The sequence below is a fragment of the Ruditapes philippinarum genome, unplaced genomic scaffold (genome assembly GCF_026571515.1).
Source record: "Ruditapes philippinarum isolate M1 unplaced genomic scaffold, ASM2657151v2 ctg1245_1_1_1_1, whole genome shotgun sequence".
In the NCBI taxonomy this organism is placed as follows: domain Eukaryota; kingdom Metazoa; phylum Mollusca; class Bivalvia; order Venerida; family Veneridae; genus Ruditapes; species Ruditapes philippinarum.
The window spans coordinates 204,201-219,411 of record NW_026857902.1 but is presented as its reverse complement, the minus strand read 5'-3'; the positions used below and the strand labels follow the sequence as shown (position 1 = coordinate 219,411).

Sequence of the window (15,211 nt, the reverse complement as noted above, 5' to 3'; positions counted from 1 at the left end):
TCTTGTCTGAAGGTACAAGGCTTAGAGCTTTGATGTTTGCTATATAATATCATCTATAGGTCCTCTACCAAAGGTGTTTTAATTATGCCCCTGGTGTCAAAATTGGCCCTGCCCGGGGGCAGTGATTCTCATTATGTACACATAGTAAAAACATATAATAAAACAAATGTTTTCTGAATGGGAGAAAGCTACAGCTTAGATATTTGACTTGAAATGTTGTTCGGTGGATCTGTATCAAGATTGTTTTGAATTAAACCCTTGGGTCCAAAATTTTGCCTTGCCCAAGGGGACAGTGACCTACTTTCTTGTCCTTTGATGTACAGCAATGAAATTTTGACCATGTGCACAGTTTTAGTTGTAAAATTGAACTTTGATATCAGGTGACCTAGATTTTGATGATGTGGCCTACTTTCTTGTCCTTTGATGTACAGCCTTGAAATTTGAACCATGTGCACAGATTAAGATGTAAAGTGAACTTTGATTTCAGCTGACCTAGATTTTGACAAAGTGTCTTACTGTGTTGTCCTTTGATGTAGTCATAAAATTTAGGCTGTGTGAAATATGACCTTCACCACCAAATTCACTAGACTCGCGTGCATTGATATATTCCTACTCTGATCTTTTATTGAGTTAACAACAGATTTAACCACTAATCTGATAATAAGAATTAGATTATTTATAAGGTCAGGGATTTATGCATTATGACAATCTTCAAAATTGTATTGAAACAAAAAAAATCTGTTCCTACACTACTATTTATATTGTATTAATGCGGTGGCATAGCATTTTTCTCAAATGCAATCTTGTTGTTTTTGTATAGGTATCTGGACTGTTCTTCATTTATTCTAGGGCAAATTCAGTACACAAATTCAGAAGGTCTTAAGTAAAAGAAACATTACAAAGTTTGAAAACTATATTAAAGGACCTCCACTGGGGTCAAAAAGTCTAAAAACATAGAATTTGAAATTCTTATACAATTCAAGTGTAGCACTATAAACAGAAAAATAAGCGAAGGATGTTAAAGAAATATACTCAGAAATAAACTTAATATTGATTTTTGTGTTGCAACACTTTTCATTTTGGAGTTTAATTTAGCACAGTAAAAATAGTTTGGCTCATCTGGAGGCATGCAGCTTTAACCAATACATTTAATAAGAGTAGATTCAGTTTTACACAAAAACAGGATAATTTTACATTTTATTATGTCATTTATTGGAGAATGTATTTCCTCTTCAGATCCAGTCGGATTACATGTCAACATGCATGTTTTACACCAGACATTCTACATAATAAAATAATTTTTCAAAATTACACACTGAGAATGGCATTATGAAAAAGTATAGATAAAATCACATTATTAGAAATAATGGAAATATGTACTAAAACAATTTCAACTTTTATTCTATATCCAAGTGATAAATGTTTCAAAATATCTAAAATCTTGCTTTTTTTCTTCTTGCATAGTCACTTTGACACAGTAAAGCTGGGTTTTTTAAATTAAATATACATAATTATATAATGTTATGCTACCAAGACACAATTGGTTCCAATTCCAACAGGGACTGAACTCATCATCTTTATATTCACATTTTTATTTTTTATTATTTTTTTATTTACCATAATAATTGTTACTAAAGTTTGCTGTTTAAAGTTTATGGAGATTTTGAAAGTAAAATTTCAAGAATAACTTTTAATCTACTGGGACCAAAAGTGACCTGCCTTTGCCTCATCTTTGCAGTCTGACCGCAGGCTCTGCAATGTTGGACTTGCATAATTTTTGTATTTTTATGTTGATATCCTTTAACCTGTTGAATTCAAAACTGGCACAAATTTAGTTGCATGGTCAAAGGTTAAGTATATAAGCCACCATTATTACACTTCATAGGCAAGTAATTATTCTAATTTCTATGTGTTGTCAAGTATTGAAGCCTGAACTTAAATTTGCTGAAAGGTTTATTTTTTTTTTTAACACCAGTTACATACTAAAGCTGAAATAATTCAAAAATTTACAAATAATACATATTATATATATAAAATACTACTTAACATACACAGTAGTAATACATTTTGTAAAACTGTATGTGTTTTATACTTTATTATCATAAGGCAGACAATTTACATTATGAGGTATACTTTACAAACTATTTTACTCTTATAGATGTGTATTGAAGAAAAAAAAGCACTTCAAACATTTTATATTGTATACAAACCCATACAAACTGTGAAATACATTTATGGTTGACATTGATTTTACCTGAGTTTTACACCTGAACACTATGATACTGGACAAACTGGCAACCATACCTGTGTTTGTCGTACTTTACTAGCCTGACATGTGATAATACATCTTACTTCAATATCACACTATAACATTTAGCTAAAAGTTTATAAACTTCATAAAACTGTATTCTATCATTAAAATCTCACCATTTTGGAGTATAAACCATTCAAAATCCACAGAGCTGCCTGTTAATAACTTGGTATAACTTGATATTCACGTTTAAACCTTGAGTCACAGTGTATTATATTGTCACAATAGTTGTTCACATATCACAAAAGTTTTGTATGTCTGGTGCCCCAGGCTAGGTTGGTTACCATTTGTGGTGAAAAAGGTGAAGCCGGGTAACACGTAATCCATATATGGATTGTATCTACAAGTTATAAATAGATGTATACAATAATGGTTTCACCTTTTGTATTTGCTTTAACCCAGTGTAATTGTGACACGCTCACAATTACTATGCGGGTGAATAATCGTGTCTATGAATGATTAACATACCAAAATAAACATGCTCTCAAATGCTGCTTTAAAAATATGTCTACATTTTTAGTGTTGCACAATTTATTATGGACAACTTTTTACCAAGTTTATTTTTGATACGAAAACCTTTATATTTTTTCTATTTAAAGCTGTAATTATCACATTATATATATATATATGTGAAGAGTTGGTAATAAAATGAAATACTTTAACTTCAATATCTTTTGTCAATTTTGTCAAATATACCATCAAATTTGACTAGAAAATATCTAACTAATTGCAAAAGTGATAATTCATATGAAAAACCAAAAGGTAATGTTCATCGAATATTAGGCCTACTGAACAATCTATTTTACAAAGTTGATAGTTTATCACATTATTAGTGACAGCTAATATCAAGTTGTCTCCCTTAGTTTGATTAAAATTTAAATTAGTTGTCTCCCTTGTATTACCTTGTTTTTCTTAACTTTGCCCAGCATTAAAGACACAGCTTTCAGGTTTGTACTGAAGTAGTTTTAACTAGATATCCCACAAATATAATGATCATTAATTGTAATTATGTAACCGAATTTAATGTCTTTCTTCGGTTTTGTTTGATCAAAATTGTTTAAAGTAAAATTACAAATTGAAATTTACTTTGTGTGAAATTGTCAAATTATGTTCTAATGATGGTTATTAAGAAATTCAAATTTCAATATGTTCAGGTACAGAGGTTTAAAGCTGATTTAAGCATTTTTTTGTGAAATGAAAACTTCTTGTGTCAGAGTTTCAATAAAATTAATATTTCAGCATCAAAAAAAGATGTAGAAGACACAAAGAAAAAACTGAATGAGATTTCTGATAAGCTTCAAGAGAGAAACAGGCAACACCAGAAACTTCAGGTAAGCAAAAAGCTTTTTATTTAAAGAATGTTGGGGTGGAGGGGGTTGGCAAAAGGTTGTGTGTGGTTCAGTGTGTTTTCAGACAGAAACATGAGTGAAACAACACACCATAAAAATTGAATAGCTGCTTAATGTCTTGCTTTAAACTGTGAGTCTGGGGGATTTTAATATTGATAGATCAGAAATATTAAAACTGTACTTAATAGTAGCCTGGTTAGACTACATTGGTTAAAATTAAATGCAAGTTGTTACAAGTTCATCACATCAATAGGGAAGTTATGGCCTTTGAATGAAAAGGTGTTTTGGCCTGTTAGGCTGTTAATGATTAACTTATCTTCCGTCCCAGCTGCTACACAGTAGCTGCAACATGCAATTGGCTGGCATGAGTCAACACATATGATCACTGATTGCTCTTGCTTTGCTTGAAATTTCAGCAGTTTATTGAGTGATAATCCTTAAATATGTAAATCATCAAAATGATATTAAAAATATTGATAAATAGCAATTAATAATATACAGTATAATTGTAAATTTCACAAAGTTTACCTCAAAATTCACTCACAGTACTTTTATTAGTTCACAACCCAGAAAAGAATTGTAATTTATAGTGACTTCCTTGTTACAGTCCTTATTAAGTTACGTCATCGCTGATGACGTCACATCTGACGAAAACAGCGGCATTGCTATTTTATTGACGGTGGTATTCTGGGTTATTCGCTCACCAACACCAGTGTTTATCTCAATTAAGTGTCGTTCAATTTCATTATTTGTGAAACTGAAAATTAAAAAGATGCTGACAAACCTTGATGAAGATCGTAAAGTTGCTCATATTAAGCAACGTTGTTGTCTGACTAAATTAAATTGTCTATAGTTTCTTTACGGTATAAAACCACTAAATTGGTGAAATACGATATTCAAGTGCATGTGCACTTCTGTTGTGTCCTCTTAGTCTATGTGACATTGTCTGTATTATATGTATATGTTAGTGTTCATCCGAGCTGTTCTACAGAAATTAGAAACTTCGACGGGAGCGATAGCGACAGGAGAATGTTTCTAATTTCTGTAGAACAGCTAAGGATGAATACTAACATACTTAGTGTCAAGCTTTATTTGGCCTCATTATTATTTACTTTATTACGTCACTTTGCGGTTTTATGAAGTACTATGAAAAATAGAAGTCGACTATGAACGAAATTCGATTTAGTGTCCAGCTTTATTTGTCATCAAATGAAAACGCTGTATTTCTTAAAAATTATGTGTTAATTTTCATAGAAGAAAAAAATTCGATACTACGTATATGTTAGTGTTCATCCGTGCTGTTCTACAGAAATTAGAAACTTCGACGGGAGCGATAGCGACAGGAGAATGTTTCTAATTTCTGTAGAACAGCTAAGGATGAACACTAACATAATTATGCCCCCATTTCGAAGAAAAGGGGGTATATTGCTTTGCACTTGTCGGTCCGTTGGTCCGTCGGTCCGTAGACCAAATGGTTTCCGAGTGATAACTAAAGAACCCTTAGGCCTAGGAACTTCAAACTTGGTATGGTGATTGGTCATGACCAGTAGATGACCCCTATTGATTTTGGGGTCAAGGGGTCAAAGGTCAAGGTCACATTGACCTTGTAAGCAAAAACGGTTTCCGATCAATAACTAAAGAACCTTAAGGCCTAGGAACTTCAAACTTGGTATGGTTATTGGTCATGACCAGTAGATGACCCCTATTGATTTTGGGGTCAAAGGGTGAAAGTTCAAGGTCACATTGACCTTGTAAGCAAAAACGGTTTCCGATCAATAACTAAAGAACCTTAAGGCCTAGGAACTTCAAACTTGGTATGGTGATTGGTCATGATCAGTAGATGATCCCTATTGATTTTAGGGTCAAGGGGTCAAAGGTCAAGGTCACATTGACCTTGTAAGCAAAAACGGTTTCCAATCAATAACTAAAGAACTTTAAGGCCTAGGAACTTCAAACTTGGTATGGTGATTGGTCATGATCAGTAGATGACCCCTATTGATTTTGGGGTCAAGGGGTCAAAGGTCAAGGTCACATTGACCTTGTAAGCAATAACGGTTTCTGATCAATAACTAAAGAACTTTAAGGCCTAGGAACTTCAAACTTGGTATGGTGATTGGTCATGATCAGTAGATGACCCCTATTGATTTTGGGGTCAAGGGGTCAAAGGTCAAGGTCACATTGACCTCTTGGGTAAAAACGGTTTCTGATCATTAACAAAAGAACCCTTAGGCCTAGGAACTTCAAACTTGGTATGGTGATTGGTCATGACCAGCAGATGACCCCTATTGATTTTGGGGTTAAGGGGTCAAAGGTCAAGGTCACATTGACCTTGTAGGTAAAAACGATTTCCGATCAATAACGAAAGAACCCTTAGGCCTAGGAACTTCAAACTTGGTATGGTGATTGGTCATGATCAGTAGATGACCCCTATTGATTTTGGGGTCAAGGGGTCAAAGGTCAAGGTCACATTGACCTTGTAAGCAATAACGGTTTCTGATCAATAACTAAAGAACTTTAAGGCCTAGGAACTTCAAACTTGGTATGGTGATTGGTCATGATCAGTAGATGACCCCTATTGATTTTGGGGTCAAGGGGTCAAAGGTCAAGGTCACATTGACCTCTTGGGTAAAAACGGTTTCTGATCATTAACAAAAGAACCCTTAGGCCTAGGAACTTCAAACTTGGTATGGTGATTGGTCATGACCAGCAGATGACCCCTAATGATTTTGGGGTTAAGGGGTCAAAGGTCAAGGTCACATTGACCTTGTAGGTAAAAACGATTTCCGATCAATAACGAAAGAACCCTTAGGCCTAGGAACTTCAAACTTGGTATGCTGATTGGTCATGACCAGTAGATGACCCCTATTGATTTTGGGGTCAAAGGGTTAAAGGTCAAGGTCACATTGACCTTGTAAGCAAAAACGGTTTCCGATCAATAACTAAAGAACCTTAAGGCCTAGGAACTTCAAACTTGGTATGGTGATTGGTCATGATCAGTAGATGATCTCTATTGATTTTGGGGTCAAGGGGTCAAAGGTCAAGGTCACATTGACCTTGTAAGCAAAAACGGTTTCCAATCAATAACTAAAGAACTTTTAGGCCTAGGAACTTCAAACTTGGTATGGTGATTGGTCATGATCAGTAGATGACCCCTATTGATTTTGGGGTCAAGGGTCAAAGATCAAGGTCACATTGACCTTGTAAGCAAATAACGGTTTCTGATCAATAACTAAAGAACCCTTAGGCCTAGGAACTTCAAACTTGGTATGGTGATTGGTCATGATCAGTAGATGACCCCTATTGATTTTGGGGTCAAGGGGTCAAAGGTCAAGGTCACATTGACCTTGTAAGCAATAACGGTTTCTGATCAATAACTAAAGAACTTTAAGGCCTAGGAACTTCAAACTTGGTATGGTGATTGGTCATGACCAGTAGATGACCCCTATTGATTTTGGGGTCAAGGGGTCAAAGGTCAAGGTCACATTGACCTCTTGGGTAAAAACGGTTTCTGATCATTAACAAAAGAACCCTTAGGCCTAGGAACTTCAAACTTGGTATGATGATTGGTCATGACCAGCAGATGACCCCTATTGATTTTAGGGTCAAGGGGTCAAAGGTCAAGGTCACATTGACCTTGTAAGCAAAAAACGGTTTCCAATCAATAACTAAAGAACTTTAAGGCCTAGGAACTTCAAACTTGGTATGGTGATTGGTCATGATCAGTAGATGACCCCTATTGATTTTGGGGTCAAGGGGTTAAATGTCAAGGTCACATTGACCTTGTAAGCAATAACGGTTTCTGATCAATAACTAAAGAACTTTAAGGCCTAGGAACTTCAAACTTGGTATGGTGATTGGTCATGATCAGTAGATGACCCCCTATTGATTTTGGGGTCAAGGGGTCAAAGGTCAAGGTCACATTGACCTCTTGGGTAAAAAACGGTTTCTGATCATTAAAAAAAGTACCCTTAGGCCTAGGAACTTCAAACTTGATGTGGTGATTGGTCATGACCAGCAGATGACCCCTAATGATTTTAGGGTTAAGGGTCAAAGGTCAAGGTCACATTGACCTTGTTGGTAAAAACGATTTTCGATCAATAACGAAAGAACCCTTAGGCCTAGGAACTTCAAACTTGGTATGGTGATTGGTCATGATCAGTAGATGACCCCTATTGATTTTGGGGTCAAGGGGTCAAAGGTCAAGGTCACATTGACCTTGTAAGCAATAACGGTTTCTGATCAATAACTAAAGAACTTTAAGGCCTAGGAACTTCAAACTTGGTATGGTGATTGGTCATGATCAGTAGATGACCCCTATTGATTTTGGGGTCAAGGGTCAAAGGTCAAGGTCACATTGACCTCTTGGGTAAAAACGTTTCTGATCATTAACAAAAGAACCCTTAGGCCTAGGAACTTCAAACTTGGTATGGTGATTGGTCATGACCAGCAGATGACCCCTAATGATTTTGGGGTTAAGGGGTCAAAGGTCAAGGTCACATTGACCTTGTAGGTAAAAACGATTTCCGATCAATAACGAAAGAACCCTTAGGCCTAGGAACTTCAAACTTGGTATGGTGATTGGTCATGACCAGTAGATGACCCCTATTGATTTTGGGGTCAAAGGGTCAAAGGTCAAGGTCACATTGACCTTGTAAGCAAAAACGGTTTCCGATCAATAAATAAAGAACCTTAAGGCCTAGGAACTTCAAACTTGGTATGGTGATTGGTCATGATCAGTAGATGATCTCTATTGATTTTGGGGTCAAGGGGTCAAAGGTCAAGGTCACATTGACCTTGTAAGCAAAAACGGTTTCCAATCAATAACTAAAGAACTTTAAGGCCTAGGAACTTCAAACTTGGTATGGTGATTGGTCATGATCAGTAGATGACCCCTATTGATTTTGGGGTCAAGGGGTCAAAGGTCAAGGTCACATTGACCTTGTAAGCAATAACGGTTTCTGATCAATAACTAAAGAACTTTAAGGCCTAGGAACTTCAAACTTGGTATGGTGATTGGTCATGATCAGTAGATGACCCCTATTGATTTTGGGGTCAAGGGGTCAAAGGTCAAGGTCACATTGACCTTGTAGGTAAAAACGATTTCCGATCAATAACGAAAGAACCCTTAGGCCTAGGAACTTCAGCTTGGTATGGTGATTGGTCATGACCAGCAGATGACCCCTATTGATTTTGGGGTTAAAGGGTCAAAGGTCAAAGTAACATTGACTTTGTAGCTAAAAACGGTTTCCGATCAATAACGAAAGAACCCTTAGGCCTAGGGACTTCAAACTTGATATGGTGATTGGTCATGATCAGTAGATGACCCCTATCGATTTTGGGGTCAAGGGGTCAAAGGTCAAGGTCACATTTACCTCTTAGGTAAAAACGGTTTCCGATCAATAACTAAAGAACCCTTAGGCCTAGGAACTTCAAACTTGGTATTGTGATTGGTCATGACCAGTAAATGACCCCTATTGATATTGGGGTTAAGGGGTCAAAGGGCAAGGTCACATTGACCTTGTAGGTAAAAATGCTTTCAAATCAATAACTTAAGAACCCTTTGGCCTAGGAACTTCAAACATGGTATGGTGATTGGTCATGACCAATTGATTTTGGGGTCAAGGGGTCAAAGGTCAAGGTCACATTGACCTTGTATGTTAAAACGATTTCCGATCAATTAACTAAAAACGCTTAGGCCTAGGAACTTCAAACTTTGTATGATGATTGGTCGTGACCAGCAGATGACCCCTATTGAGTTTTGGGTCAAGGGGTCAAAGGTTAAGGTCATGACCAGTAGATACTTGATAACCCTTATTAATTGTTTGATCACTGGGTCAGAAGTCATGCATAATAACCTTTTCACATGACTATTTTGCTGCTGATAGGGGGCATACATGTTTTACAAACATATCTTGTTTATTTAGTGTCAAGCTTTATTTGGCCCATGATTACGTCACTACGCGGTACTGTGAAGCACTATGAAAAATAGAAGGCGACTATGAACGGATTTCAATATAGTATCGACTTCTTTTCTTCTATGAAAATTAACACACATAATTTTTAAGAAATACAGCATTTTCATCGGCTGACAAATAAAGCTGGACACTAAATTGAAATCCGTTCATATATATATATAGTCGCCTTCTATTTTTCATAGTGCTTCATAGTACAACCTTGCAAAAGTAAGGCATAATCGTTCAATTTAATAGCTGAAACGAGCAACGCGATAAGTAAATGGACCAATATTTTCTATTGTGCACCAAATTGGAAGAAATGAGTTGGCGCATACGGTTGCTTTAAACATCCTAAAAAAATCCATGAAAATGTTTATTTTTCAAGATCATTCGTGAAAATGACGACCTGACTGGCGTATTGATGACGATTTTTTAAAAGCTTCGTTGATATCTTTAAATACAATAACGTACATATTACTTTATGATTTTTTATATTTGGTGTACCGGAGAGATTTTCCAATCTACTCGTGTCATATTACACTTAATTTAGCAGATAAAATGTAATTGAGACCATTTTTACGAGGTAACGCCAATTCGTGGATGAAGCATTGAAGCAACGGCAGTTATATCATTAAAAGTAGCTAAATCCTATTTTACCAGCTTCCTTGTAATAGAAAAAGCATCGAAACACGAGGCTATCTGATTTGTACGAGAGGGCGTAGCCCCCGAGTTAAATCAGATTGCCAAATGTTTTGATGTTCTTTCTGTTTTGTATCGTAGCCAAACATAAAAACACGTTCCCTGTTGTCACAATATGAAACCCCGGAGAAAAGTAACCAATGAACGAGCATCTAAATGTCGCTTTCCCTTTCTCTGCCGTCACAATAAGTAAACCCCAGCAAAAATTTGTATCATAGTTTGGGGACCTTTCTGTTGAAAATGTGTCAGAGTTAAATCGTATACATATATATGCACAGTGCGTTAACTGGAGTGCAGGTATTATAGTTACCCGCACTCCAGAGCATGCCCATTGATTGGCTCATTTTTGCTGGGGTTTACTTATTGTGACGTCAGAGAAAGGGAAATGCGTTACTTTTACGTTAACTGCGTTACTGGATATGCACTGTGCAGTGAGACAGAAGCGGGCAGTAAACATCAATTTACCAACAAGCCGGGCCCAGGTAAACTCATGCAGTTTGTCCCCTTCTGTTCTATATTAACATTTACTGACTAACGTAAACGTTACTGTATTAATTGGTTAGGGATTAGGGTTGGGGTTGTAACCCCACAAATTTAGTGGCATCGGTAGGATACCACTTAAATAAATAGAATACGAAGAAGAAAAAAATATACTTAATACCTTTAAATTTAGTTTGTGCACGTGCTTTTCGCTTATTGCTATCTTACCTGATACCGATGGTAAATTAGACTCTTATGCATTAAATGGAGGTTCAATCGTTCAATCGTATTGGGAGACATCGATTGTGAGTCTGTACCTGATATAAGTTAATTGCAGACTGAGAATGAAAGTTCGTTCATTCCGAGTGAGGATATAATTTAAGAAAAACCTGGAGATGGAGAAAATTATGATTATACTTAAGAGACATTAGTTATTGACTTAAGCTCATAAGTACATCAACATTTTGTCAGTTCAAAATGAAGTGAGAAGTTTCTTGTCAGTTTTCTAGTCTAATATTTAAGCTATACAATTTACAAAATCAAACTGCTAAATGTGGTAATCTTGACTTTACAAAAAGATGTTTTTGTCCAGAAAGCAGGTCCCTATATATGGCGTACATGTATCGGACGAGGGCCCATAAACAGTACTTCTATAAGTGTGAATACTTCAATAATAGTAATGATTGTCTACAAATGGTCATTCAAAATGATCAACTGGATATGAGTGATGACACAAAATATACAGATACCATATGGTCAACATCATGTTGATACACAAAGACCATACCGAGGAAGTGTCGTAACACATTATGAAAAACAGAATTCCTAAAAAAAAACCAAGAAGGCAAAATTGAAAATGTTGCATGCTTGGTTTGATTGAGTCTGTTCATGGACGGTAGTAGTAATTGCAAGCTGCTACGGTTCCAGCCCCTAGCATTGACTGAAGCCAAAATTCAACAATTAATATTTGGAAAATGAGTGATCCCTCGGAAGCATTAAAAACAGCAAAATTACATGAAAATTGCAGACTCGGTTTGATTGAGTCTATACATGAGGGACAATTGAAAAGTGCAACATCCCTCACGCCCCTTGGACCGGTTTGAGCGGTACTCAATTCTCAACACTTAAAAATGCTGGACAAACATGAACTTTGAAAATTTTGAATTTTGAAACATCCGCAGATGTATTCATAAGGCAGTTTAAAGGAAACTTCAATGGACACGTTAGTGTCATTCCATGAAAAGCAGTATATGGTCTCCAAGAAAAAAATGTGTGCCCTTAACGAAGAAACAATGGGCAAATTTAACTAGATAAAATGGAATTTTGAAAGATCAGAGGTTATGAAGCCTCATAACACAGATAAGCTGTCAAAAGACAAAAATAAAAAGCAGGCAACAAATCATAAGGGTGATAAACAGTATTCAAGTTAGGAATACTGGAATACTAGAACCACCCGACTAGAAAAAACGTCAAATTGGAAAGAACTAAAAGTACCTAAACTATGATAAACAAGGCCAACAAGGAAAGGCGACGTTCAATGAACGCAACCCCCACATGCACTCACAACAATAATCTCGTCCTGAAGGATCTTCAAGAATCGACATTATTACATCTTTGATTAAATATACGAGGAGACCTTTTACGGCCCCACAGGGCACAAATAACACTAATGTGACAATAAGGTAGATAAAAACAATCCCTAACGAAAGCCCAGCATGGCAAAATTGAAAATGTTGCAGGATCAGGTTGATCGAGCCTGTTCAAAACGGTAGAGGTAATTGCAAGATACCGTCCATGCTTAAACAGAATTCAATATTTAACATGAACTGGTCATTTTTGAATTTTGAAACACATTTTAAAACCACGGACATATGACGGGTCTGACGATTTAGACTAATATTTAGCTCAATTTAATATTGTAGCTGAATTAATTGGAGTAGGGACCATATTTTCTCTACTTATCGCCACATCAGCGTTGTTTGTGCTGTGTTGAGGCTGTAAAAATCGACCCGAACATCAGAGATGTTATCCTTAAAGATCGTTCAACACGACATAATTGCTGTTTGTGGTATTTTTTAGTTTCAACTATTTGGCTTTTTCGTATTGGGTGGTTCCAATATTCCTACTTCCTACATGACTAATGTTGACATTGTTGTGTATACATGCTATGTGGTAATTTTAATATCTCCTATTTTGCATTTTTCATCTTGGGTGGTTCCAGAATTCCAACTAGAATACTGTATAATCACCCATAGGATATGTTGCCTGCTTTTTAAATTTGTCTTTTGACGTCTTATCGATATCGATATGCAGGTTACAGACTCAATCAAACCGAGTCTGCAATTTTCATGTAATTTTGTTGTGATTAATGCTTCCGAGGGATCGCTTTGTTTCCAGATTTTCATAACCTCAGATTCCGATCGATCACTCTTTTTTCCAGATATTAATTGTTGGATTTTGGCTTCAGCCAATGCTTGGGGGCGGGAACCGTAGCTTGTATGCAGTTACCACTACCGTCCGTGAACAGACTCAATTAAACCGAGCTTGCAGCATTTTCAATTTTGCCTTGTGTTGGGCTTATTATTAAAGTCTTCACATCTGAACACATCTGCGGCTAAATTTCACCATTTTGAAGTTTAAATGTTAGGGTTAGGGTTAAGCCGGTGTTTTGGGCGTGGACGGTAACTTGCGCTTTCTAGTACCGCACATGAACAGATTGCAGTTACCACTACCGTCCCTAAACAGACTCAATCAAACCGAACCTGCAACATTTTACAATTTTGCCGTGTTGGGATTTCTTTAGGGATTCTGTTTTTCACTAATTTCACAATTAGGAGTGCTGTTTTATAATATTGGCCCTCGTCGGATGCATACGTCATGGGGACCTGCCTTCTGCATAAAACCATCTTTTTGTAAGGTTGAAAGTAAATTATCAATTTGATTTTGTAAATTATATAGCTTAGACTAGAACATCGACAAGGAACTTCTCACTTAATTTTGAACTGACATAAAATTTTGATGTACTTATGAGCTTAAGTGAATAACTAATGTCTTTAAGTATTATGATAATTTTCTCCATCTCCAAGTTTTCTAAAATTATATCCTAGCGTGGATTGGACAAACTTTTATTCTCAGTCTGCAATTAACTAATATCAGGTACAGACTCACAATCGATGTCTCCCAATACAAGCATAAGACTCTAATTTGCCACGGTATCAGGTAAGATAGCAATAAACGAATAGCACGTGCACAAACTAAATTAAAAGGTATTAAGTATGTTTTTTTTTTCCTGATTATTCTTTTTTCCACCGCTGCCACCAAATTTGTAGCGTTACAGCCCCCCCCCTTCTCACCAATTAATACGGAAGCGCTTGCGTTAGTCAGTAAATGTTAATATAGAACATAAGGGTACAAACTACATGATTTCACCTGGGCCCGGCTTGTTGGTAATTCCTGCTTCTGGGAAATGAAGGCAATATAAAGCTTAAAGATTAACTTTATTAAAATGAAATAAACAATAGTAACCGTAACGTACAGCTATTAATATTTCAAAATGAAATGATCAATATGTCGATTGCTTGTTTTTTTAAAAGTTTTTCTCAGTTTTTTTTATTTGAGATGAACCAAAGACACAATATAGTGAAATTGTCATTTAATGCTTAATGCCTAAAAGAGAAAAAAATCATAATAGTAAAACATACAAAATGTACAATAAAGTAACATATTAAATGAATGCAATTGTTATAAATGCAATTATGCATCAATACCGAAAAAATTGAAACTATTATGCATGTATGAGATCAGAAATCAATTGTTGGTTAACCATCAAAATGACGTTTATTTGTATTTGCACAGGGCACGCGCATTCTTTACTTGTGGACCATACGCCTCTTGTTGCTGGGTCGTGTGAGGATTGCGTTCATTGAGCGCCGCCTTTCCTTGTTGATCCTGTTTACCATATTTCATGGAATGGCACTACTGTGTCACACTGTGAAGTTTCCATGATTACCGCCTTATGAAAACATTCTGCGGATGTTCTAAATTCAAAACTTCACCATTTTGGTGTTTAAATGTCAAATTCTGCTTAAGGTACTAGGGGGCGTGGACGATAACTTGCACTTGACAGATGCTTGTTCATTGGTGACTATTTTCTGGGGTTTCATATTGTGACAACAGGGAACTTATTCTTATTTTTAACTATGATACAAAAAGAGACACTCGACAATCTGATTTATACTTGGGGGCCTACACCCTGTTGTACAAATCGGAAAGCCTCGTGTTTCGATGCTCTTTCTATTATGTATATCGTGTTATATTCAGTTTCTTGAGAAGTATGAACTATGGATTATGCAACGTGTTGAAGAAATTAGCGCCATGTATTCATAGATCCTTACTCTGACCTTTGTAGATTTATAGCC

The 15,211-nt window shown here is 36.1% G+C and overlaps 2 protein-coding genes across 2 annotated transcripts in view; one reads left to right on the top strand and one right to left on the bottom strand.

The window, feature by feature from the left end:
- Positions 1-2,620, bottom strand: part of LOC132751450 (uncharacterized) — a 30,804-nt gene extending 28,184 nt beyond the window's left edge. Inside the window, exon 1 of the mRNA XM_060741604.1 lies at positions 2,428-2,620. Coding sequence (XP_060597587.1) covers positions 2,428-2,430 — 3 coding nt within the window. The 5' untranslated portion in view covers positions 2,431-2,620. The remainder of the gene's footprint in view (positions 1-2,427) is intronic.
- LOC132751454 (E3 ubiquitin-protein ligase CCNB1IP1-like) overlaps positions 1-15,211 on the top strand; it is a 39,760-nt gene that overhangs the window by 20,318 nt on the left and 4,231 nt on the right. Inside the window, exons 8-9 of the mRNA XM_060741609.1 lie at positions 3,238-3,258; positions 3,551-3,642. Of these exons, the coding sequence (XP_060597592.1) occupies positions 3,238-3,258; positions 3,551-3,642 (113 nt within the window). The remainder of the gene's footprint in view (positions 1-3,237; positions 3,259-3,550; positions 3,643-15,211) is intronic.